At 42.9% G+C, this 27,050-nt stretch overlaps 1 protein-coding gene across 3 annotated transcripts in view; it reads right to left on the bottom strand.

The window, feature by feature from the left end:
- MAPK12 (mitogen-activated protein kinase 12) overlaps positions 1-24,473 on the bottom strand; it is a 44,854-nt gene extending 20,381 nt beyond the window's left edge. For 2 of the 3 annotated variants that reach the window (XM_074903224.1, XM_074903226.1), the window contains exons 1-4: positions 21,729-21,937; positions 20,890-21,019; positions 10,959-11,017; positions 9,130-9,241 (exon numbers count right to left, since the gene is read on the bottom strand). In XM_074903224.1, coding sequence (XP_074759325.1) covers positions 9,130-9,241; positions 10,959-11,017; positions 20,890-21,019; positions 21,729-21,844 — 417 coding nt within the window. In that variant the 5' untranslated portion in view covers positions 21,845-21,937. Of the gene's footprint in view, positions 1-9,129; positions 9,242-10,958; positions 11,018-20,889; positions 21,020-21,728; positions 21,938-24,455 lie in introns of those variants that run through there. The other variant, XM_074903225.1, reaches the window with a different exon arrangement.
- Between the last annotated feature and the right edge of the window lie 2,577 nt (positions 24,474-27,050).

Raw genomic sequence — 27,050 nt, 5'->3', positions numbered from 1 at the left:
AACTGCATTTTATTATCTTCTGGCAGGTAGCAGCACTGAAACTATGCCAGTCTTCATTCAAAAAAGTTTCCATTTCATTTCAAGAACCTTCTGAAACAGGATTCTATTCTTACTGATTCTCCCCATTAAATTCTCCATTTATTGACAGATTTTTCACTTTTAACATGGGAAAAACATCCAGACCAGAGCAGACACATTCTTCACAATGTTACTACCACTTCACCTGAACAACATTTGATTCAAGAACCCAGTTAACATTAGCAAAGTGCCTTGGAGCACAGGAGCTTTGTGCATTATCCCAAAGACAATTTTTGGGAGCATGCATAAATCCTTGAATGCAAGCTTCAGATTGTGCTAGGAAGCTATCCAACAGTTGTCTAAATTCTAAGCATTCTTGTCTGTATATGCAATCTCTACACAAAATAAAAAGCTAATCAAAATGGAATTAGAGAAGACTCAGGAGAAAGTATTCTAGGCAGCATGCAAAATGAAAATGAGGAGTGACTTGGCAGGGAAGGAAAAACTGAAGAGGATGAGAAAAACTGAAATGGGTGAGAGGGGGAAGGAAAAGCAGAGAAGCAGAAAGAACAACATAAATAAGAACAAAAGACAGTAAATAGAGATGACATAGGGAGAGAACTAGAACAAGTAATTACCATGAGTATGGCAATAGAAGCTTGAACAGGTGTTTATATGGCCCAAGAGCTATCTGTCCATTCCCAGATACTGTAAAAATAAAGAAACAGGACTGCCACCCACCTCCCCAGACCTCTACAACAGGAACCCAACTGGCACTCTTGCAGAAGAGGAACCCAAGACTGAAAGTGCTGGAAGCTCAGGCCCCTTTCCACCTACATAAAGACATTTATGTTCAGCTTGCCTTCTGTACTATTTGACAATACACAGCTTTTCTGTCAAACAAAAAAAAATGATGAAAGCCCTTCCAAGTTGCAAGCTCATAATTCAGTAAAATTTAATTCCAGACTAAGGCCTGACTAGGAAACAGATAAAGGAGAGGCACATCATTGTTTTTAAGCAGCGTCAAATTGCACTGTTTTTTCATACTACAGATGAAGTTAAATTCTGATAAATTACAAGGCTAACCAAAGAAAGGACAGGAGTATTTCATTCTCTATAGAAAGAAGACAGTAAAATGACAAGAACAGGAACTAACTGATAAACAAGGACTGTATAGACATGCAGAGCAAAGACCTAAGGGCTTGATACAAATCTTCCTGAACTCAGTATGAACTTTATTGACCCCAATTTATACATTTTTTTAAAATCAAGCCTGTTGAGCATTTTGATATACAACCATTTCAGAAACAGTCTACATGCAGAATGTAGAAACAAGGCCTACAAGGAACTGATCTGGGGGTTTAGCAAAAATCTCTTATCCCTTCACAATACATCCCTCACACAGAGTTCTTTCTAAATGCATTTAAATGTCACATGTAAACAGGTTGTTACAATAGAAGTATGCAATGTGACAAAAAAGTCGAACAGCCTTCTTGACTTTTACCAGACACAAATACAGATACCATAAAGTGCTTATGTACTTTACACAAAGGACAAATGCATATTGCAGGTAACATCTTTAACACCAAAAAACCACTGCAAAATAGTTAATCAAAATTAAAAGGTGCAAAAAAATAATATGCATTATAAAAATGAGAGGCTAAGCTTGGGAAGTTGAAACAGTTTTTATAACAAAGCTCTACAGATGGGCCTATTTCTCTTTCCCAGGTGTTGACTGTATTCCTTTATAATGCCTCAACTGTGTGCTGAGTAGGGTTTCTTTCCCCCCGCCCCGCCAAAAATGTAATCTAAGTAAACACAGATGGTCTGTCTTTAATCCTGATACAGTAGACTTTAAAAAGTACAAGATTATTATGCAAAACTTGGCAGGCCCTTTCTTAAACAGCTAACTGATATTAGTAAAAGACGACACAAATTACTGACCCACTTTCTTTTTTCTCTGCATGCTAGCAATACTGCTTTCAGCTTAACCCACTTCCTGACACAGACAGTGCTGCAAGAATGTCCTTCAAGCACTGGACCACTCCTATTTCTTAAAGATAGGTACTGGGTCTGGCTGAGCTGGAGTTGGTTTTCCCCTGTAGCAGCCCTCACGGTGCTGTGGTTTATGTTGGGAGCTGGCAGGGTGTCGATGGCACCCTGGTGCTGTGGCTGCTGCTGAGCAGTGCTTACACAGCACCAAGGCTCTTTCTGACATTTCCCACCCCCAGTGGGACGGGGTGGGCAAGATCCTGGGAGGGGACACAACCAGGACAGCTGACCCAAACTGAGCAAAGGAATATTCCAGACCATATGATGTCTGCTCAAGGATAAAGCTGGGAGAAAGGAGAAAGGGGGTGGGGTCACCCTTGGTCCTCTGAGGCAGAGCCCTGCTTCCTGAGAAGGCCCAACATGGCCTATTAATGGGAAGCAGAGAATAAACCTGCTTTTTTCTTTTTTGCTTCCACATGTGGACCTTTGCTTCACTTTGCTTATATTAAAACTGATTTTGTTTTACCCACAAGGTTTGGGGTTTTTTCCTATCTTATTTTCTTTCCCCTTTTTTGCACTGTTGAGAAAAAAAGAGGGAAGGGGGGGAAGTGATAGAATGACTTGGTGGGTACCTGGAATTTAGGCAAGGTCAAACCACCACAAGGTATTTCCGACTAGGTGAACCAACTGGATGAATTGGTTCAAGAAGAATCCAAAATTTAATGGAACAGATACAGTAAAGACTTCTCAAATGTTTGCAGTGCAATAGGAAATGACAAAACATCAGAGTCTAGTAGTTGAATAATGTCTTATTTCCTGCTGATCATTTTGAGGTAAGTACAGTTGTGCTCTCAAAAATGTGGGAGCAGGGACAAAATATTCAGGCGAACAGCTTCTTACAGATCTAACAGTTACAGAAACCAGAGGTACCAATTTACTAGGACTATCTCAGCATTGCTGCTGGTTGCCTTGTAAACGAAATGAGAACTACTCTCATTTTTATAAAATCTTGGGAGTAGCGGGGAACATCAGGAGTTTCCTGCTCCTTTTCTGTGTGGTGGCTTGACCTTGGCTGGCCATCAGGTACCCACTGAGTCTCTCTCTCTCTCTCTCTCATTCCCTCTCCTCAGCAGGACAGGGCGGAGAAAACACAGTGGGAAAGCTCATGGGTCAAGATAAGGACAGGGAGATCACTTACCAATTACCATCATGGGCAAAACAGACTCAACTTGGGGAAGACTAATTTAATTTACTGCCAATTAATAACAGAATAAGATAGTTAGAAACAAAACCCAAAACTAAAACCACCTGCCCTGCCTTCTTCCCAGACTCCACTCACTATTCTATCTCCTTCCCCGGAGTGGTGCAGATGGATGGGGAATTGGGATTGTGGTCAGTTCATGAGGTGGTGTCTCTGCTGTTCTTTCTTCCTCATGCTCTTCCCCTGCCCCAGTGTGGGGTCCCTCCCATGGGAGACAGTCTTTCATGAACTGCTCTAACACGGGTCCTTTCTGTGGGATACAGTCTTTCAGGAGCAGACTGCTCCAGTGTAGGTTCCCTGTGGGCCACAGGTCTTGCCACAAAACCGGTGAGGAGCCTACTCCAGCACAGGCTCTCCATGGGCTGCAGCTTCCTTCAGGGCACATTCACATGCTCCAGCACAGGGTCCTCCATGGGCTGTAGGTGGATATCTGCTTCAACATGGTCCTCCACGGGTTACAGGGGGGCAACCTGCATCACCATGGTCTTCACCATGGGCTGCAGGGGAATCTCTGCTCAGGCACCTGCAGCACCTCCCTCCTTTCTCCTTCCTCACTGACCTTGGTGTCTGCAGGATTCTTTCTCTCATGTTTTCTCACTCCTCTCTCACAGCTGCTGTGCAGCATTTTTTACCCCTCCTCAAATACGTTATCACAGAAGTGCCACAAACATTGCCGATGGGCTCAGATTTAGCCAGCAGTGGGTCTATCTGGGAGCCAGTTGGAACTGGCTGTGCCTTCTCACAGAAGCCACCCCTGCAGTCCTCCACTACCAAACACTTCCACACAAACCCAATACATCCTCTCCAATTCCTGATCTGTTTTCTTCAGATGTATGTCAACCATGCACTGTTGCTCCACTTGCCCTCCACGTTTACTGATCCAACAGACTTCAGTGTCAACCTTCGAAACACACAGACTTCACTCTGTTGGCCTCTGTGAGGTAATCTAGGCCACTAGGTTCAAAATACATTTCTAGGCCATTTCGCTGGAATTAAATTAATTATTCATCATTTCCACTACACTCAACTCAAGCTAATTTTTTACAGTTCATATCTTGCTTGCCTGTAAAATTAGCCCAAATGATGTTTCTCATCTCTGGTGAATAGCATGCCTCTGCTGGAAACTTGTTTCCCAGATAGTTACCTGCAATGAAACAAACCATTACACTTACATGGTCCTTGAGAAAACACTTATTAGGATATGGCTTTGTAATTAGGGAACTAACTACAAAACTGAAATCATAACTCCATGTTAACAGCCCACATTGGAGGTTAATTCCCTCTAGGTTAAATAAAGCCAATTTCCCCAAACCGGGCTTTAGTTTCTGCATTTGAAAAGTGGAAATTACAGCATTTAAATGCACAACTGTAGAGTAAGTAGGATAATTCCTTTGCATATGTAAAAGGCTGCATGAGCGAAAATCTGCTGAATGAAGAACACAAAATCCGAGGTAGGGTCAAAGAGAAATTAATAATGCAGGACTCAACAACAGAGTATAGTTACTAGTTTTTGCAACGGGACTAAAAAAATTTATTTGCCTTTCTGTATCTGTTAAGTACTGAGACACAAAGGAAACCTGGGTATGCTATTCCTGATGTTGTGGTCCAGGAACGCATGCTGTCCTGCAATATTTATTTTTAACAGTGTTTGGCAATGCAAATATAGATCTGGAAGAATCAGCGTCCTGATGGATGTGCCAGACCTTCCTGTATCAAAACCAGTTCTGTATTTCCACTGCACAAACACATCCCTATATGCAACACACCTTCCAGCACACCGACTCCACTTATCTCTGTACGAATGCAGATGAAAAGTCTGCCCATACTTTGCATGTTGCAGGCATGGAACTGTAAGACCAAAATTGTACGGTGCAAGCAGCAGCCAAGGACTGACATTCAGTTCCAGACAGTGCCATCACAGCCTCGTTACAATGTGCCCCTCCAAAACAGCAAAGGGAATTTATGGCCATCACTGCAGAAGAACTTGGCTGAAGCCTCAGAGCTAGGTCAAGGTTTTTCTTCTCTTGGAATTGTGTCACCAAAAGAAAAAAATGAAAAAGTAATAGCCTTTTTATAATCAATATTTTTGTACATCCAAAAAGCAGACACTGTAATTTAAGAATTGCAGTATCAATCTAGATTGAGAAGCATTTTCATATCACATTAATATAGGTTACAGATGGACAGGTAGCTTAAAGTTTATCTGCTGTCTGTGTTATAAAATATGAACTTCAATAGTCACAGTCCATGCTTTAAAAGCCAAATAGAAGAAAAAAAGTAGTAGTAATAATAAACAGTATTTAGCAGAAAGATGAGGAAGAAAAACATAAAGTATATGACAGCTAATACATTTAGAACCATCTTTGTGCGAGTCACTAAAATTCAAAAGGTATGTTGCTTTGCTACAGCTGTTGGCTCTGCAGTCCACAGAAGTATAAGATCCAAGAGATGAAGATAGATAAGAAGTCTAACAACTAACTTAAGGATGGAGTCTGGTTATACTTTTTGTTCAAGTATAAGAAAATTTTACTTTGAAATTATTTTTTCCCAGATGCTATGCTCCAGCTAAGTTGTGACTTACTGGAAGAGCTACAAGATGAAGCTTTCCTATGCAGTTCAAAGCTAGACAAATCTGAATGGTCCCTTCTAGTCTTTTATAAATCCTTCCATAATTTCACAGTTTAAAATGCCAGCACATTACAAAAATAGGCAGCAGAAGACAAAATCAAGCAAAGGTGGCAGAAGGCCTGCATGATGAATGAAGAGCTCCTAGGGAAACTGAAACACAAGAAGTGTACATGAGGTGGAAGCAGAGTCAGGTCACCAAGCAGGAATGTGGAGACGCTGTCCAAGTATGCAGAGATGGAGTTAGGGAAGGTGAAGTCCACCTGGTGCTGAACCTGGTGAGGAGCATAAAGGGCGACAAGAAGGGCTTCTACATGCATACTAGGAGTAAAAAGAAAACTAGGGAAAACACAGGCCCACTGCTGAATGGGACAGAGCATCAGGTGACATGAGGCATGGAAAAGGCCAAGGTACTCAATGTTTTCTTTTCCTCCACCTTTACCAGTAATATTTGCTAAATCATAGGTCCCTGAAACCACTGGGAAAGTCTGGAGCAAGGAATACTTACCCTTGGTGGAGGATCATCAGGTAGGGAATATTTACAAAAACTGGATAGACACAAGTCCCTGTACCTTGATGGGATGCACTTAGGAATGCTAAGGGAAGTTGGCCAAGGTCATTGTGAGGCCACTCAATAATAGGTCATGGTGATCAGGAGGTGTTCCTTATGATGGAAAGAAAGCAAATATTGTTCATGCCTTCAAAAAGGACAAGGAGACGATCAAGGAACTAAAGGCCAGTCAGTCACACCTCACTCTCTGGGAAGGTAATGAACAAATAATTCTGCAAACCATTTCCAAACATAACGAGGACAAGGAGGTGACTGACAGTAGTCAACACGGATTTACAGAGGAGAAAATAATGCCAAATTAACCCGTTAGCCTTCTATGAGAAGACGACTGGCTTGGTGGATGATGGGAGGGCAGTCAGCGTTGTTTACCTTGATTCTAGCAAGGCTTTTGAAACTCTCACATAACACCCTTATAGACAGAGGAAGTGTGAGTTAGATTAATGGACAGGGAGGTAGACTGAACTGCTTGGATCAGAGCTGACTGAGTCAGTTGGCTGAACTGCCTGGATCAAAGGGTTGTGACCAGTGGCAGGATGTCCAGCTGGAGGCCCATCACTACCAGTGCCCCGCCTAAGGTCAGTACTGAGGCCAGTCCTGTTTAACATTTTCATTACTGACCTGGATGATGGAACAGAGTGCACCCTCAGCAAGTGATACAAAACTGAGAGGAATGTTCATACATCAGATAGCTGTGCTGCCACTTAGTGAGATTTCCACGGGCTGGAGAAGTGGGCTGACAGGAACCCACCACACTTCAACAAAATCCTGTACGCAGGAAGGAATAATCCCATGCACCAGTACAGGCTGGGGGTTGACCAGCTTCGCAGAAAGGACCTGATGAACAAGCTGAATGTCAGCAATGTGCCCCTGCAGCAAAGACAACCAAAATCCTGCATTAGGCAGAGAATTGCCAGGAACTTGAGGGAGGTGATCCTTGCCCTCTTCTCAGCTCTGGTGAGACACACCTGGAGTGCTGTGTCCAGTGCTGGGCTTCCCAGTTAAAGGTAGACACTGAAGCAAATCCAGTGAAGCTCCATGAAGATGACTGTGGGAATGGAGCATCTGATACAAGAGGAGAAACTGAGACAGATGGGATTGTTCAGCTGGGAAAATGCTCATGGTCCATCTTATTGATGTGCATAAATACTTGATGGAGGCAGTAAAGAAGACAGAACGAGATACTTCTAAGTAGTGCCCAGTGAAAGGACAAAAGGCAATGGGCAAAAGTTGAAACACAGGAATTTATATTTAAACATAAGAAAAACTTATCTTGCTGTAAGGGAGATTGAACCCTGGAACATGTTGCCCAGTGAGGCTGTGGAGTTTCCATCCTTGAAGATACTCAAAACCCAACTGCACAAGCTCCTGAACAGCCTGATCGGTTTGACCCTACTTTGTGCAGGGGAGTTGGACTATACAGTCTCCAGAGGTCTCTTTCAATCTCAGTGAGTCTGTTGAAAGGCATTAAAAACTTATTTCCTTTCAGCAGACTCCCTTCTGACATCTTTCACAGCTGTTTAACTCTGGTGCCTACTAGTTCGGGCTTGTAAGTGATTTATTTGTGCTCCTCTCTGCCACCTCCCACTCAGATTTGTCACCAAAATTCCATAGCCCTTCCTCTTTATCCAAGCTGTCCCAGACCTGAAGACTTTAGAGACTCTTTAACTTACATGCATGTTATACAAAGGACACATACTTTTCAATTTCACAGAAAACATTCTGGTATCTGGCTCAGAAAGGTATTTCAATATAGAAATAATCCCAATGATTTAAAATTAGCAATGAGGGGTTTTTTTAGTACTTTGCAGAACTGGACTTTAACACACGGGGACCAAACTAGCACTTGCAGTGGTCCTTGAGCACTTCCCAAACCAGTGTGAGCACTAGGAGTTAATGGGGCTCAGAGTCCCTCTCATGTCAAGACTTCTCACCCCAAAATATCACATCTACAAGTTGACAGATATGTATGGTACATATATACCATATACATATATACCATACATATAGGTATGATATAAACATATATCCACACATATGCATCCACACTCCCCCCAATCCCATATATATATACACATATATACATACATAAATATGCTCCTCAGAAGAGCACAGAAGGATACTACACTTAGAGCAAGTTAGGTGTCGAGTGCCTTAGTAACAGTGTGTCAGACCAGTATTGGTAAGCCACAGAAACATTTTCAAATTAGAGAAATTTGAAGCTGATGACATAGCTGAGGGCTCAAGGCAAGCAGAGTCCTACCTCTGAATTCAGCAGTGGTGTCATTCTTAGCCTCTATGCTCCCTAACTAGCCACAGTAAGAGATATGCCAAAGCAGCACCACAATCAGCTACTGGGGAAGGCAACTAAAAATCACAACAGGGATGTTCTGGTGTACTCAAACAAAGATCATCCTGGATCAATGTACTACATAGATCTTACATGATTATCCTCTCTTCTTCCTTGAAAAAAGCCACAGACAAAACCATCATACAAAAAACCCAAGATAACATCATCACAAAACAACTGTTATGCAGAATGTAATTACTTTTCCTATACAAGGTGAGATAAATTTTATCCCACTCTCAAATAATAAGCATTTATAGCTCTCCATAATGATTTACTAGGACAAAAGATTGTGAAATCAAAATAAAAATGGCAAACCTTTAAGCCTTTCAGCATCTGATATACCAGGAATTGGATTCTATCTTCAGTTAGTTTCTCATGCTTCATTATCTTACTCAAGTCTGTTCCCATAAATGGCATGACAAGGTAGCTTAAAAAAAAAAAAAAAAAAAAGGAAAGGAGAAAGGACAGAATAACTTTAATTTGTCAAATAAATTGAAACATAATTGCATGTTATAGTTCAGTGACAATATTAAATTATGGATCATTCCATTTACCAAACAAGGCCATCATCATGCCCCTGCCCTCCAAATTTCTCTGATTTTATCTAATTTGTTTGTCATAAAGAGGTATTGCCCACCCCTGATCCTGACTACAGAAAGTTGCTAGTTATTAGAAGAGTGCAGCTTCTGAACTAGTTAGAAAGAACCTAACCAAGAGGCATGTGATATTTCACAGACACCTACACAGAAAACAAAGAGATTAACACAATGCTATGTATCTCACAATCATGGCCATAGCATTGAACAAGCAGCAACCAAACCGCCTAGATGGTTCATTCAAATAGACAAGGTCGGACTTAACAGAAATAGAGATGATCAAATTAGGAGGCAACAATAACTTCCATTAATTTTCATCTGGGATAATAAACTGGGATCTTCAGTACTTAGTACTGGTAAGGGACACCAGCAACAGAAAGCCTGAGAATACCAAGCTGGCACTTCAAGGTTAATCTTCACTTAAGATCCAAAACTGTTCTTTACATTGCTGTGGTAAATTCATTCTTCAGAGTCTATCCTTAAAGTCAGATCTGAACACAGACAGAACCAGTCACATCTGGTACCTGAGGATAAAGTCATCAGTTCTTCTCTTATGAAGATGAGCAGATGCATTTTCATGAAGGGAAGAATTAGATGTGATCATTGTTACATAGCTACAAATTTTATTATTTAGACTTAAACAGGTTTCCTCTGGTTGAAATATGCAAATTATAATTCTGCTGATTTCTACTATTAAACCTGTATGAAAACTTCATCTATTCTATTAGAATTGTAACTATAAACAACAATGTGAACATATGGTTCATGCTTTCTCTACTTAATTTTCTACATTTTCCTGTCAAAAAGCTTTCTTTGTTAACACAGAAATATGCAAGGCTGGTTTTGATACATAGCTACATTAGATGAAATCCTGAACAGTTCTATGAATGTAACATGAAATCTACATTAAGCTCAACAGGACTTCTGTCCACTATTTATCTAGTGGCTCTAATTCACAAGAATTGCAGCAGGATCCACAAGCAAAACAGCAGACATGATAAATATCTTGTCTGAGATGCTGCTAAAAGGTCAGGGAGATGTACACGCCTGGTGCTAGAAATGATATATATGATGTGCTGTTCAGACCACTGGACTGGGAAACTAGTCAGGCAGTACAACAGACCACTGTGCAGATAATCACTAAAAAATTCAGCAGCACCAGTATTTTTTAATTAATTCTTGAATTAGAATGGATCACACCGAGACATGTCACATAGCAGGAATCATTTGCAGCCTACTTGCTTGGTTTAAGAATTGACCTACCATTTGGGCAATCTAGGCCTTAGGGTAAGAAATCAGAAACGTGAATTAGGAAATCCACCAAACTGCCATTTACTAAGGGCTGAAAGAAAGGTAACTGGTTCTAATGACCATCTGAAAACCTTGGTATACCAAGTTTGAAGTTGCACGTAAGAGTTATGTTAAGAGGAAATTCAGAAAAAATCCACAAAGCCACAATTTTGGAATTCTCCAGTTAAAAAGGCAACAACCTTCCTCCTGCACAAGCAACAATGCCCTGCTCCCAAACACAAACAATTTAGAACTTACAAGTCACTAAACTTCTCCAGTGTTAAATCTGGTGTGAACACATCCAATATTCCAATGACCTAAAAATAAGGAAGAGGGGAGAGGAAAAAAACCAAGATTAATACTGATTTAACACAAAAACTCCTGAATTACATAAGTGAAAAACTATAATCAGAAACATTTCCATAGTGACACATTAGCTACAGGCATAAAGATGGCATAAAGAATACCTAAAGTAGTGCCTGCTTAGCAACACCAAGTTTTATTATGTGTTGAATTTTATAACTCCGAGGGCTGTTTGACCCTGTGATAAAAAAATTTTTAAGAAGTATTTACTTGAACAAAAAGTTCAGAGGCTAACAGTTTAATGTAAGAGGAGAGAGCATCTTTTAACCTGAACCACTGAAGTGTCAATAAAGCAGACAAACTAGGTTATAACCTGAAGCAGTTGTGCTATTCATCTATCTGGGCCTGCTGCCTGACAAAGAACACCACTTTAAACATGTTCTATTTTCAGTGACAGGGTAATTTAGGTACACAGACTACAATATCTAATTGGGAGTATAGGGAAGAAACTAGAACTAAACTTTTTATCAACAGTATATTATCAAGAGCTTAATATGATTTACTATGGCTTTTATACCTTACGTTCTCCTTAAAAGTATTTTTGTCAAACAAAATCATTCTATCACTCAACAGAGAAAGTTCAATCTAGTAAAACACATGTCCCACCACGGTTTGTCCTACTATAATAGCATGGCTTTCAGCAGAGCTATACCAACTGGCTAGATGCATCATGGTAACTGCCTCTGCTTCTCTCAAGCCCATTAAACACCAGAAATTTAAATATACAGAACTAAATGCTCCAAAAGATGTAGCTGGAATTGTCTAAAGCCAGATCTCAGCTTGGATGCTGCTTAATCCAGGCAGTGCCTAAATAGCACAGGGTTTTAGAGTTGCTTCTTTTCTACTTCTACTACTAATTCATGACCATTTCTGTCTACTTGGAGGAAGCCTCCCAAGCCCTGGCCTGCTTGTGGCGTTTCCCTGGTGCAGGCTGCCATGAGGACAGGAGTGTGCAGGGGTTTGCAGGAAAGCAAGCTAAAAGACTAATAATCTTTATAGCCTTGTTCAGACCTATCTCCACAGCCATACAATTTAAGGACATCAGATTGTACATTAAACTAAAATTGATTAAAATTAGGAACTGCAAGCAAGAAACTGGGGTAATGCATATTATGCTGTCTGATGTTACTATCAAAACAGTAGGAGGAGGACTGAAAATTCCACTTTGATAACAAGACGGACTTTGGACATTACTACTATGGCTTAATTGCTCTACAAAACAAGAGTTCTTTAAAAAAAGTACATGAGAGTACAGAGAAGTGAGACCAGAAGCACAGGAAAAAAATGCAAGAAAGGGTGACTTCCTTTATTTAGAACTTTAAATAAAAATCTCCAACTGTGATGAAATCCTTATTGTACATATTCTTGTCTTTTCCTCATTCAGGGGGAACTACTGCACTTAGCCTGGATATTATCAAAATTTTATAATGATGAACAAGATAGAAAAACTAATAAAGATGAAGACAGAAAATTACAACTCTTCTTCTTTGTAGCCACACATATCTTTGAAAAAAAATCACTAATGATATTTTCCCAAGGACTGTTATATGAAACTAATTAAATAAGAATAATGGAACTACCATAAAACAATAATTAAACCCACTGAGCATGTGGTTATTATTTGAAGTAATACCTTCAGTGCTAACATTACAGCAAGAACTTTTTTATTCTTATTTTTTTGCATGACAGTTTTACATGAGGCTTTCCATTTCTCTATGGAGGCAGGGAGAAAAAGGGAGGAGAGAGGAATTCAGTATATGTATGCGATAACAATGGAGCATAATGCAGCTCTATGGGCATTTCCTAAGGCAGTGTGTGTACACACACAGAGCATATACAGCCAGAAAAGTTGTGTGCTCTCCAGAGATCTCAGTATTAAAAAGAAGGAAGTTAATACTTTAACAGTAATCTCTTATCCAATATGCACTTCTTTCCCTATTAAGCCCCACTTTTTCAGAAGTCCTGCTTGTACTCCTCAAGGACATTTCCATGCCTTCATTTACCTAAGCAAGAAATGTAAGAAAATAAACCCCATCATGTCTGAATGTAGCAGTGAAAGACACAGGGACACCACAATAAAAAGAAGGGACACAGCAGAGGATGAAATAGTGCAGCCACCATACCGCATCCCTCTGTGTGCCGAGGCATTATCAGGCACCTGCTGTGAAACTCAGGAGCATGGGAACACGTTTTCATAAAGAACATACCAGCCCTAAGACACACTTAATTAAGTACACTAACATTTTACTGCTGCTCCATTCAAGTAAACAGAGTTCCCAGTAGTTACTTAATGCTACCTGATAGACAGTATGTATTACTTCGGAAGTAAGGTTGCAAACTCATGGAGACAAGCCTATCATTGCTGCAAATCCTCTGCAGTGAAGAATAACACCGAGACCAATGCTCAGCTCCCACTGAAGGGAATATAAAATCATGAACCACAAAACTCTTCCAACATGCCAAGGATTTCACAGTACTCCTTTTATTGCTTTACAAAGCCAGGGTCCTAAAAACCCTGAAATCCATTTTAGTATCCAAAACGGTAAGACATACTAATAGTTAATCAATTTAAAAATAAAAGTGAGGGATGTATTTCCTTCTCCTCGATGATCTTCATTTAATAGCTGCCATTTTGGGATGATTTTCCTGTACGGGAAGAGTCATTAGTATATCCATTTAGGTCACAGCTTTCTGCAGATATGTTAAGCACAAGAAGATACAGGATAAAATAAATCCTCCGAGGAAGATACAACTTCAGCTACTATTTCAGGAAAAGGAAAAGAACCAGACAAAGTATAGGAAACTCTCTCCTCTATAATATTATGGAAAATCCTGCATCTGTCTAAAATGCTCTCAATTAAATATTCATAAAAAACCTTTATGATACTTAAAGATAACATCCCAACACAAAAGTAAGTTGCTGTAAAACAATTACAAGATTTTTTTTTTTTCATAGTAGGGCCTATGCAAAATGTAACAGAGGTATCTCTGAAACCTGTAGCTCTATTTTTGGTGTTAATTCAGCACACTTACAGATACTATCAGAGATGGAAGCACAACTGAGGAACAAACCCAGAACACTCTGTGATAGCAAAGAAAAGCATCTGTGGAAACCAGCAGCAGCACTGCCTTTTCAGGGTCTCATTTTTTGATTCATTAACTCTGCCAAAAGGCAATTTCTAGAATGAATTAGCCCACAAAGGATGCACCTTGTTTCCTACTGCCCATCTGACTGAACGCCAACTAGGATTTCTCCAGTCTCCACTGAAGTACCTTCTTTGCTTGTGTCTCAAGGAGAGAATGTAATACTGTGTCTCTTCCATCTTTCTGCAAAGCAAAACCACAGTAACACCAAAACCACCCATCTACTGGTCTAACTCGTTTTCCACAGGTATGCTTTTATTCAATATATTCACTTTGTTGACTGTGTCTTCCCTATGAAGCCAGTGGGGAATGGGCAGCAGTGTCTCCAGCCTTTCTCATCCCTACCATCCATCCCCCCAAGACATTTATACTGACCATTCTGACCAACTTTAACTGCTGTCAACAAATAAATAACAGATTTGTGCTGGTAGGTGGTTTCTGCCCTTCCCTTCTCAGCTGCCTTCTTTTTCAAACATTATTCCAGCAGTGGAGCACAACAGAGCTCCTCATCTCTATCTTCCCCTGCACTTTCATGTCTTGCATTACTTTTATTCAAGGATCACTGCATGTCTGTTACGGAAAGTTTCTGATGTACGCAGCACCACATCAGCGAAAGACTTGGATCTTGTATAAATTAATAAGTAATGTAGGTTATGTCTCTTATACAGTAAGTGCTGCTTTCTCTTGCGCATGTTAGGCATGAAAACACAGTGAATTTGAAAGGCTTTGGCCCTCAGGCTACAAACGCACATACATTTTTTAAGAGAGATCCCTGTTGGGGTACACTGAACTATGCATTATGCTGCATTAAATTTTCTGCAGGGTTAGCTTCAACTTCATGTTCCTGCACTATCTCACATCACAGTGCACCTGCATCCACTTACCATACTAAGAAGTCTCAATCTTTTTAAAATTTTAGCTAACGACACACAAAGCTTGCACCACAGTCACCTTTCTTCCTCACTGATTACTGCTACATGACAGGAGGGACGCCTGCTGATGGGCTGAGAGCTCCTTTCCTTTCCTCCCACCAGTCAGCACATCACCAGACATAAGCTGTACCCATGAGTGTCAGTGTACTCTCAAAGGACCCATATGTAACACTGGACAGATCCAAATCCCGCAGGCAGACACATCTTCATCTCTGGATTGGATAGCAATCCAAAGAAAAGGTTTGGTTTTCAGTGCTGTCATTCTTATTTTAATTTACTGAACTAAGCTAATCAGTCTGCTTTATTAGTACCCAAGGCTGAGGTGAGAATAAATGGCTATGAGCTGAAGCCCAGCCTATATAAAACACTTATCAGGCAGGTTTATGAAAATAAGCAGAAGTGAAAGCAATACCACTACGTTGATTTATTGGCTTCTGAGTACGAAAATAATTTGGTGTCCTGTTAGCTCCCTAGCTGTACTAAGCTTTCAGCCCACAGAAAAGCAGCCAGGAATGTTTCTCCCCTACAACATTTTGACAGCAAGAAACTATCCAGTTATAACTGTATTTTTTCATTCATAAGGACCCATAAGATTTGTCATTTCCAGCCAGGACTCCAGAACTGCACCTTACTTGCACTTGTGCACCCAAAGGATGTGAATTTTTAGCTAGTGCAGTACTGCAGGACTTGCTGCAGGAAATCTAACACAGTGAGCATGCTTTCATCTGTAAAGGCATCGCACAACTACAACTCCCTTGTTGGTCTGATTTTGTACACTGCAGAGGCTGCTGCTCTTCCAATGCTCACATCAGGCTAGATGAACTGTAAAAGGTGACAGTTAAGATTTTCTCAGGGAGGTACGTGGAGCGCCCCACTATTTTCTCTGGAACAAACTCCTCCCTGTGTTGACACTGTGTAGTTGAAAATAAAAAGCTCAACATTTTTTCAAAATAAAGAAATCAACAGAATTAAATATTAGCCAACCTAAAAGTGAAGGACTGCATCATCCTCAATAACAAAACTGTAGAGACAGACAATTTGGTGTCTGTTGGATACCCAAATTCCTTCCAGAAGGGGAAAAAAAAGCTACATCATTCTCATAATGCAAAACACACACTGGTCTTCAGATGTGGGAATACACCAGAGGATAATTTCCGCTCAGCGCAATGAATGAGAACATAACATAGAGTACCTTTAAACAAATAACTGCAGTTGCCTTTTACATACGGGGTTTCCAGGAAAACATCTGCATAATATTAACCAACCCAAGAAACGTTTAATGGGCATTTGTCAAAACTTTTATGCCCAAAACACATTCATAATTTAGGTTGGTAGAAATGCCTCAGAATTTGTGGGGGTGCTTATATGTATACAGAGGTATACACATATGTACACACATGCACATGTACCACACTGATAAAATCTGCACTCTGTTTCGACACAAGACATCAGCACAAGCCACTGCTTTTATCTCCCTGTCTCCAGTGTCATCTCCCCTCACCAGCTATTTTGCACTCCTGCTGGCAACTTCAAAACTTCTGTTAGCAAACTGGGAGGTAGGAATGGCACCAGGATTGGACCAGTACGAGACACTGTGCAGTTGTTGCAACAAAAGTGGGTATCATGGCATCACTTGCAGTCCAAATGCATAGTAAAATCCAAGTTATTTGCCAAATGAAACTACAGGTTCTGCCCCTCCACTTACTTGTCTGGGTTTAGCTTTACACACACAGACATCTCCATTAACTTCAGAAGAATACACGAATGCAGAGCTATGCAAATGTCTGAGAGCCAAGGCCAGGGCCAAAGTTAGCATGCTGAATATAACTTCACTGGTTTTGGTTTTGAGTCAGAGTCACAATAGTTTTAAGGGTCCTCACTTTAACTGAACTCAAAATGAAAAGAAACAAGGAAAGAAAGCAGCAGTACTGAAAAAAATTTCCTAAAGGTAAACAGTCTGTTCTTTTATACAAGGTGCAGTAGATGCCAAAGAAAGAGCTAAGAGCTGCTAAGGCTGTAGTGGGATGAATACTTCAAACTAGCATGAATAAACGAAGAAAAAAACCCAAACCGAAACACAGCTTTCTTCATTCTACCTCAGCTGTTTTTATTCCTCATTTTCACACCATTCCCTCTCTTGTGCCAGAGTATCTGTTTATGCAGCTACAGAGTGATCAGGCAGCTTATCCCACTGGAAACTAACTTTTTTTTTTTTGGCAATGTCTAAGGAATTGATCTGGGTTAGACTGCTTCTTAGCAGTAGAAGTAGTTTGTGATGTTTCTGAAACATCCCAGATCCTCTCTAATTAAAAGGCCTACCAAAAAAAAAAAAGGATACCAGTGCCATTAAAGACAGTGATTTATCTCCTAAAGACAGGTCTCGTCCTCTTCACACACAGCCTCTGCCCCACGGTCCTCAACACTATTTCTCCCCTGCATTTGTTTGCAAAAGGTTGATGAGAAGTCCCATGCTACCAAGTCTGCACAGTTTATACAGAAATATTCCTCACTACATTTAAGCAATGTCCCACTTGAGAGCCATTAGGTAGAACAAATGTCTAGCATATATAATGTAAGATGGTCATGCCAGCAACCAGAGTTGCCTCCTCCTGACAATGCCTAAATAGACAAGCAAACTGACCCTTTAATTTTACCTTATGAGGTAGAATACAATTCCAGTAAGATTCAGGAGGATGACTCCTGTATTCATTTTCACAGGACCACTGGTCATTCTAAACCCCTTTCACATTAAGGAGATGAATCTATTTCTCAAAGGGTCTATAATGGAGGTCACCCAGGGTATTAAGCAGAAGTTTTTCTCCATTTTCTTTACTGGGGCATGACATGCTGATGAATTATATCACTGTGGCACAGGTTTAATGGTATCTTCTGCTACCTTAATGGAGGATCAGAGATGCTATTTTTAATACAGTGTGACAGACAATTACAATTTCTTCCATCATTCTGGATACAGCATAAAGTTAAATAAACTGTGATAATGTATTGCTACATGCTTAACACAACACTTCCCCAAAAGCTATGAAGGGCAGAGATGGTCCACTGAGAGTTAATCATGGCGAAACAAACAAAACATCACTCTCTTTATGTAATCCAACATCAAATGCATCACGATTACAGAAGTAATTTTGAAAGACAAACAGATCAGAAGAGAAAATTTGATGCAATTTTAACTATCAAATACACAGAACCTTGAAATAGTTTATATCCTGAAATATGAAAAAAGCAAGATGAGGATCTGTACTGGCAGATTAGTACAATCCTGCAACAATATCCCAAATCTAATCTATAGTGGCAATACCATTAGACCAGCTATCACACACCACGTCCTCTACATACTTAAGATTACCAACACCCAAGACAGAGATAACAGTGGCATTGCTCTTTTATTGTGGTCTTTGAAACAATTACTTCAGTTTTATTAATTTTTAATAGCAGTTGTGTTGATACTACAGCCAGAAAGATGGATAACTGCTTTTTTATAGAAGTATACTATAACATGTTAGCTAACAGAAAAATCAGGGAAGACACTTAATCACTGTTCTACTCTACTAATTTCTGTTTTAAGGAGATACAGACCCATCTGAGTGGTGCCCATTCAAAACTCCACTGCCAGACCCATGGAAGCCACAATGGTAATGACAGAGAACAGGCAGCTGTCCTGCGACTACTCTACATATCATGAAAAGAGGTGTACAGCACATTGTGGACTGCTGGTTTGAATGGGAAAGGACCTTACTGTCTGCCCATAAATTCATCCTTTGGTAGAAATATGCAAAAAAGAGGCTCTTTGACAGAATGGTGGTGGGTCAAAATGGGAGCTGCAAATCCTGATGAGGAGTAAGTAATACAGCCACTCTGGTTTAATTTTGGATGGGTGGAGCAGCTAAAGAAGTATCCCGAGATCAGCACAGGGTCTAGAAATCCTAAAAGGCATTTGTTGCTATTCCTAATTCACTGTGGGCGAAACGACTGACAGAAGGGTGCGAGGCTGAGATGGCAGATGGAAATTCTCCTGGATGGGCTGTACTGCCATGACAGCCCCATTGTGGATTGGTGGAATAGTCAGCTTCTGACTCCACGGTGCCCGTGAATCCCTGAAGGATCATTTATTCAGTCTTTGTTCTCTAATTAGTAGATAGATGCCATAATTCATGGTAAAACTTTTCCTTAGTATTCTTCTTTCTGTAGCCCAAACTGTTTCCCAAGACCATAAATTATTCCCTTCCTTCATATATATTGATTAGTAACTTTTACAGATTTTGTTTATGTTCCCCAGTGAGCATTTTCTTCTAGACTCTTTAATTATCAAACAAGTCCATGGAGGGGTTCCAGAGTATTATCCTGAAGGGCACACACCGCATGAAAACCACCAAGAGTGGAATATGCTACCAAACAGATTATTCTGGGAAATGGAAGAAAAAAAAAATCTCAAAATTCTGGACACAGTTAGGAGCTTGGCAACTGCACGAGCTGCTCTGCTCCCAAATGTTGAGTAAAGAAAATGCTGAGACTATGAAAGCCCATGCATGACACAGAAGTTCCCTGCAAATGTTAACTCTTTAGCATATACAGCAGTGGTTATGATGTGGTTACTTCAAAGATACCATCAAGTAAAACGATCAAATATATTAGAAGATTCAGACTACAATGTTAACAGGCACAGAAAGGTCTGTTGTATTCTGGATAGTCAGGATAGCCCACAGATTATTCTTCAAAACGAACTCAGATATTGTTGGTACTAACAATCTTATTACTATAATGTTAAATGGCAATGACAGGCTATTACCAGTTTCTCTCATCCTCGCTTTCAATCTCTTAGCTTTCCTTGAAGGCTATCTGAATGGAGCTATGCTCTAATCTCCTATATTATTAACATTTTAAATCAGATTTTAACCATTGTTTTAACAACTCACTCAAAACTCTTGTTTTTTCACATGCATCCTTCATGAAGAGTATTTAAAATCACTACTGTGATCGTCCAAGACCACACTGGGACCCTTCTCACCTGAAATCCATGCTTTGATTCCATAAAAGCTGATTTCACACAAATGTCTCCTCCTTTATTTTTTTCATTAAACCACTAAGCACTATTGGGACTAAGTATCTCAATGACACTTTCAACACTTCTTTCCACAGCTGTTCTTCTTCCACATTACATGGGAATCTGTGCAGAGCTCTGTATCCTATCCCAGTAAAGCAATTTATTTAGTCATTCACAAAGTTCTCTTGTTTCACATTAGTATGAGCCCAAAACTTTCAAATGCTTCATGAATCAATTAAAAAAAAAAAACCAACAGGAAAACCCTGTCCCCTCCCCTAAGATATACATGTGCATCATAGCCATCTTCATGCAAGTTCAGACAAAAAAAGATGCCAGCACAAGCCCATGCTCTGCACTCTTCTGCACCTCACAGGAACATAGTGATGGAGATGGTAATTTCTGGTCCTTAATCTCTCTCGCTAGTTCTGAGCACAAATTCTACCACGGTCCTAACCTTCCCCACCCAACCTTTCCTACATGGAAATGAAGCAGTGTTTCCCACGGGATAGTCCAGTTTGTGCGAACCGATGTTTGTAGATAAAGGCCAGACAGACGTAAGACAGGCCAAAAGATTCCATAATTCCATGCAGCCACACAACTGCCTTGTCCAACTCTGCACAATTTTCTTTGTTTTTAGGGTGTGTAAACTTCGGCCTTGGGGGGGATAGCTGCTAATGACCGAACTCACGTTTTCATGTTTCATGTGTTTCAGGAGGCGCAGCTCTCGGTAGGCTCTTTTGGCGAAGAGTTCAGACTGAAATGGGCGGTACAATTTCTTAATGGCCACTTTGGTACCACATCTTCCATCAACGGCTGAGCTTTAAGGGGAAAGGAAGAGTTTTGGTGAGCAAGGACTGAAGCGAGATCGCAAACGCCAGCGAGTGGCTGCATCCTGCCCGCACTACCTCAGCCTGCGGCCTGCCCAAAGCAACCCCCATTCCTTTAGAAGGCTGCCAGGCCCTGCAATGAAAAGTACCCAGTTTCCAAAAGCTTTAAGTAGGGACATCTGGAGAGGAAGAAAAAACCCCCCAAACCGAAATGAAATCCCACAAACCCCAACACAACCCAAACCAGGCGTCCCGTCCCAAGGGCCAACACCCCGCTTCTGGGGACGCTGCCGCTCCCGAGAAACCGCGGGCCGGGGCCGGCCGCCGCGGGCAGCGCTCCCCGGGCAGGGCTGGGGCGGCGCCCCGGGCTCCGCTCGCTCCGCGGATGAAAACACGCGTGGGACGGAGGGCGGTACGCGGGGGGCCGGGCGCCCCCGGCGGCACAGCCCGCCCGCCGGCGCCCGGCCCGGGGGCGGCCAGGTGGGCAGCGGGGCCGCCCCCCTCAGCCCCCGCGGGGCCCGGCAGCACCGGGCGGGGCCGGCCGGGTCAGGCACAACAACCGGAAAAAGTTGGCAGGGAACACCGCGGGGGAGGGCCGCGCCGCGCCGCGTCCCTCCGGGTCCCCCCAGCCCAGGGCAGAGGCCACCGCAGCGCCCAGCTGCCACCGCCCCCCGGGGGCTGCCCTGCCCCGCCCGCTCACCAGACGGCTCCGTAGGCGCCGGACCCTACCGGCTGCAGGTCCCGGTAGCGGTCCCGCACTTCCCAGAGGGTCTTGGTGATCTCCTGCCGGTAGAAGCCGTTCTTGGGGGAGGACATGGCGCTGCGGACCCCCGCCGGCACCCGCCGACAAAGAGCCCGGGCGGGGGGGAGCGGGAGCGGCCAGCGCCGCCGAGCCGGGCTGCGGCGAGGGGCCGGGCTTGGCCGAGCGGCGCCTCCCGCCCCCGCCCCGCGCACCCCCCGCGGGAGGCCCGGCCGTCCGCCCCGCGCCTGCCCCGCCGGGGCCGGGACCGGGGCCGCCCCGCCGGGACCGGGCACCCGGGGCCGCGCTCCGCGGGGGTCGGCGGCCGCCGGGTGTCCCTCCGGGGCGGCGGGGGCAGCGAGCCGGCCCGCCCGGCCTCGCCCGGCGGCAGCGCAACCCGCACAGGCGGGGAGGCAGGTGCCGCCGCTCCCGCTGCCTGCGCAAGTCCTTGCCGGGGAGCTGAAAGCAGCACCCTCGCAGCCGCCCTCGGGCGTGCGGGCGCTTCCCTCGGGGCACCTTCTGCCGTCGTGGTTTGGAGCAGGTGACATGCAGCCGACTTTTACATGAAAGTGCCAAGGAGTTGAGTCTGATGGGAGCTGGGAGTACAAAAGCGAGCTTTCCAATGGCCGCAGCACGAAGGTGTACAGCTGAGGGCTTCCCAGTTCATCTCAGGGTCAGACCCCAAGTTTCAACAGTATTTCATCCAGTTAAATGGAAACAAGCAGACACTTGACTCCGTTGCTCAGAGCAGGCGGCCTGTGCATGGTTGGTGTGGTATGACACAGTTCAAGCAGCAGCTTGAAGCAGCTGCAGTGCTGGTGTACAGAGAATAGCGACCTTCTCAGTCTCTCTATAGTAAATAGGCCTGGACTGGCACGTGCAAGGCAAAGACCTGCTTGAGAAAATGTTTTACGTGTTCTCTGCGTGAATATAATTAAAATTCTTGTCCTTCAGGATCTGGTAAAGCCTTTGTTTTGTCTGACTTCACCCCTGAGTAAATGTTGCTGAGGTTAGATAATTCAGACTTGCTGTCACTGGAGTTCAATTTGTGGCTTAGCTTGAAAGGGGCAATCTGGCCAAATTTTGTTTTTCCCGATGCCTTTTTGGTAGCTGCTATGGGTCCAGACCTTTTTGTGTCAGACTACCAAATGCGGAAGAGCAGCCCTCCCCTCCCTCTTCCTGATACTGATGTGTCGGGTACAAGAGGAAAGCATCCTTCCACCCCACAGCTGGGTGTTCCCCCGCTGCCCTCTGCTGCCCTGTGACCTCTTCCACTTCTGGTTTAGCAAGAATGGAAAGCAGCCTTCTGACATTTGGCAGGTAATGTGAGGCTCATGTCAAGAGTTAGATTAATGATACATGTTAGACTTTCAAATCCAGTGTCCCAGCAGATTTTTATTTTTTTTTTTACATTTCTGACATCACTTTTGTGCTGTGTTTGCCATTCAGATGATGGCTGGAGTGAAATGAGGTACAGGTGAGGCGAGGGATAGAGCAGCTTTCACTGTGTTTTGAGACAGTCCATTAGTTAAGTTACTTTAATGACAAATATCTATCTAATACAGTAAGGATTAATTCTGCTTTTGATACCTCACCTACTTTTCCCTTACCCAGCTGGGGCAAAATGATGCTTTGTTAATGCAGGCTTTTTATCAAGGCGGAAAGTAGATTATTTTGATACAGCAGATGAAACTACTAACCTAGCACTAAGATGTCACTCTTGTGCAGAAGCTGAGATTATTACAGAGCAACTTGTGTAAGATATATTAAATTCATTGTCAAAGTTGGCCAGTGCTGGTTTTCCCATGTTTTTCCTTCATGTAAGTATTTAAGTATACTTTACTATAGATGGATGAGATAGCAGTGTAGGACAAAGAAAAGACCACTTTTCCCCATCAGGTCACACATCTAGCAGATGAACAGATAAACTTACTGAAAAGTCTAGGAAAACAGCACTGTTGTAACAAGAGCAGGTTTGTCTAATAAAACCAGAAAAAGTGTCTGTGAAGGGAGTGAGATAAGAAACTTGGATCCATCCACAGATCTATCAAGATCTTACAGCAGCATCACAAAATGCATGAGCCTCAGCATCCTGGTAGGCTTGGCTGGATGTATGGGGATGTGTTTTCCCAAAGACAGTCTGTCTCAATGCGACTAATAGGATACTACGGCCATATCTTATCCCAGGCAAAGTGTGCTTGATAGACTATATTAAAAAAGGAATGCTATCAGATGTTTCTGCTTTGAGTATATGTATTTATTGTAAAATTTAGAACAAAAAGGGACCTTCTTCAGACATCATGAATAAAAAGTAATAAATGCATTAATGATGCAAAAATCCCACTTTTCTAATGCCCATCCATAAAGGGAAGCTTGGGAAGGGTCTTACCAGGAAGAAACATTCATTTTGATGCCTTTTTTTTTTTTTTTTTTTTTTTTTTCCAGAGATCCAGCTTTCAATGTATTGGAAGATTGCCATCAGCTGCAAAGCATATGCAGTAGATGGGATGCGTAGTAGTCTTTCTAATCCCTCTGGGGACTGAGATCTCAATTACACTCCAGTCTGGACATGTGGCTTCAGTGCTGGAGCAGGAGCTCTGCAAGAGAGCAGTGAGAAAGCTAACCATGTTTTCCTGAGAAATTCGGTGTTGGGAGATAATGGACATGTGAGCAATCCTGCACATGTGCACGCCTCAGCAAGGACATGACAAGGACATAGAACAAAGAACTCAGCAAACAAACAACTCCAGGAGATGGGTTGGGCGGAGAAAGACATTGAGCGTGGTGCTTATTATCCAACTGCAAGAAGGCTTGAAGCGCATGGACAGAGCTAACTATCCAATCATAAGGATTGTACCACGTACCGTTTGCGTGCACAGGAGAAAGCCATAAAAGGGCTTGCTTACCTTCAATAAATTGGCATTGCTTGATCATACTGGTCGTGTGCGTGTCCATAGATCCCGCAAAGTGGCACCTGTACAGGGACCTGAAGATCGGCACAAGTCTTTGCTGAGGACTCGACAGAGGTGCAATCGAGGGTGGAAAGCCGATCAAAACTGATCCAGGCTCTGCCCCAGAGCCTGAAGGTGAGAAGCAGCATGCTGTAATTTGGGTTGAAGATCTGTGAAAAGAAGCAGCGGCTGGGGAGGAATGGGGTCCACTCTCGACAAAGACAAGCAGGCAGTGGTGAAAGTCCTGCAAAATATCCTCTCCATGAGAGGGATAGAATACGATAAGTCCACCCTGCAAGGCTTGGTGAAATGGAGCCGGGAAAGAGGACTTATCTCCAGTGCAGGTCTCATATTTGAGATATCTACCTGGGAATCCATAGGAAAAAAGCTTTGGGACTCGATCAGTGAGAGGGGAAGGTCGGCAGAAGAAGTGAACGGCTATCCCACGCTCTGGAAGCTGATCCGCGAGACAATGCAGGAGCTGAGTGGTGACCGCGTGGCTGGTGTTTCTGCCTTTGCAGCTGTAGGAGCGGCTTCTAACCCTGATATGTCGCCTCTGGTGCCTGCGCCGCTGGCAGATCCCATCAAGTTATGTCAGCCAAAAAACCTGTTTGCTTCATTGATCGCACCACTGGGACTGTGGTGGGCAGCGGGGGCTGGACCGGGGGCTGCGCAGGCGGGAGCGGGAGATGCCAGAAGTGCGCCTGGGCCGTGAGAGAGGAGAGGGAGCAGAGACCAGGGGAGCCACTGGAGTCCAGCAGTGGGCGGAGCACGGATGGGCACGTGGGCAGAACTGACGTATCGCCGCCTGTGCCTTCCTCGCAGGGCGAGAAAACCCCCGCCTCACAAGTCGGCGTTTCAAACACAGAACCTTTACTCGTGCAACTTGTAGACAAGCTTGAAAAACTGGCTGCAACACGGAGTGAGAAGATGGAGCACAAATCGTGTACCTTTTCATCTGGCACGCAACCACAACTGTCTGCTTGTGATCCACCACCTGAGTATTCAGTTCCTGTACCTACTACCAATCTACTTAGACCAATGGTGTTTTGATATTTGTAATATTTGTCATTTTATGTTGTGTAAGTAATAAGTGTAAGAGATCTCTTTGTGTGGTTGTGTGATTGTTTTCCATGAGTGATTGTTTTGCGTGTGTGAGATGCAGCCCAGCTTCAGCTGCACAGTGCGGAGTTCTCTGACCCGCCAGGGAAGTGGCTGGGGAGGAACGAAGTGCAGCTGTGACTCCTTAGGGTGGAGGGCCCTAGTGCCCGCCCGCTGGGTCATAAGTGCTGCTGTTTGTTTGGCTTAAGTGTTTTAAGGTCTTAAGTGAAATATCTCCTCTAGCAGGAGGCAGTAATTCTTATGTTAATTATTGTCTTGAAAGTGCACCTCTGTACCATCTGCTTGAAGAAAATATTGTCACAAAAAGGTCAAAAATTGCTGTGCTAATAGTATGCCAAGAAGCTGCAGTGATTTAGGATTTAGATCAACAGGTACTTCTCAAATATTTTGAGCTCAGACCGTAACACAAGGTTCACCTCTAGTAAAATGTGCCCTCACTAAAGCTGAAGGATCTGTTAAACTGACAGGCATTCAAGTATTATTGGGAGTAATTTATGTGGATTATACTGGTGTTATAAAAATAATGGTTCAAACCCTAATCCCACATGTGTTTATTCCCAAAGGCAGCAGAATTGCCCAGCTTGTACCATTTAAAGCCTGTGTTCCAAATATAGGGGAAGGTAATCGAGGGACTGGTGGATTTGGATCAGCTGGACAACTGCAAGTATATCTGTCTCTTGATATAAACTGAGGAAAACCGGAATGTGAAATGGTTATCCAATCCCCTGATGGGGCTTGGAAAAATTGAAAAATGTTGGTAGATACAGGGGCCGACATTACAATTATATCAGCCCAACAATGGCCTGCCTCATGGCCTACCATTGCAGCAGCCACAGGAGTGTTTGGCATTGGGGGATCCCAAGCCACGAGAATTAGTAGAAGTCCCATCGTAATTGTATTTCCTGATGGAGCTCAGGTCATCATAAAACCTTATGTGATGCAAGTTCATATCACATTACTTGGATGAGATGTCCTAAGCCAGGTCAGAACAACATTGGTTACACCGCCTTTTCAGTGATAGCCATTGAAAATGGCTATCCTCAAACTTAAATGGAAAACAGAAACACCTGTGTGGATAGATCAATGGCCATTGAAACAAGGCTGCAAATTATCCATCAGCTGGTTGAAGAACAATTGCAAGCAGGACATATCGTCCCGTCACAAAGTGCCTGGAATACTCCAATTTTTGTTATTCCTAAAAGGAACAACA

Source organism: Athene noctua, chromosome 3, assembly GCF_965140245.1.
Source record: "Athene noctua chromosome 3, bAthNoc1.hap1.1, whole genome shotgun sequence".
Lineage (NCBI taxonomy): Eukaryota > Metazoa > Chordata > Aves > Strigiformes > Strigidae > Athene > Athene noctua.
The sequence above is the reverse complement of the archived record's forward strand: the minus strand, read 5'-3'. Positions and strand labels throughout refer to the sequence as shown.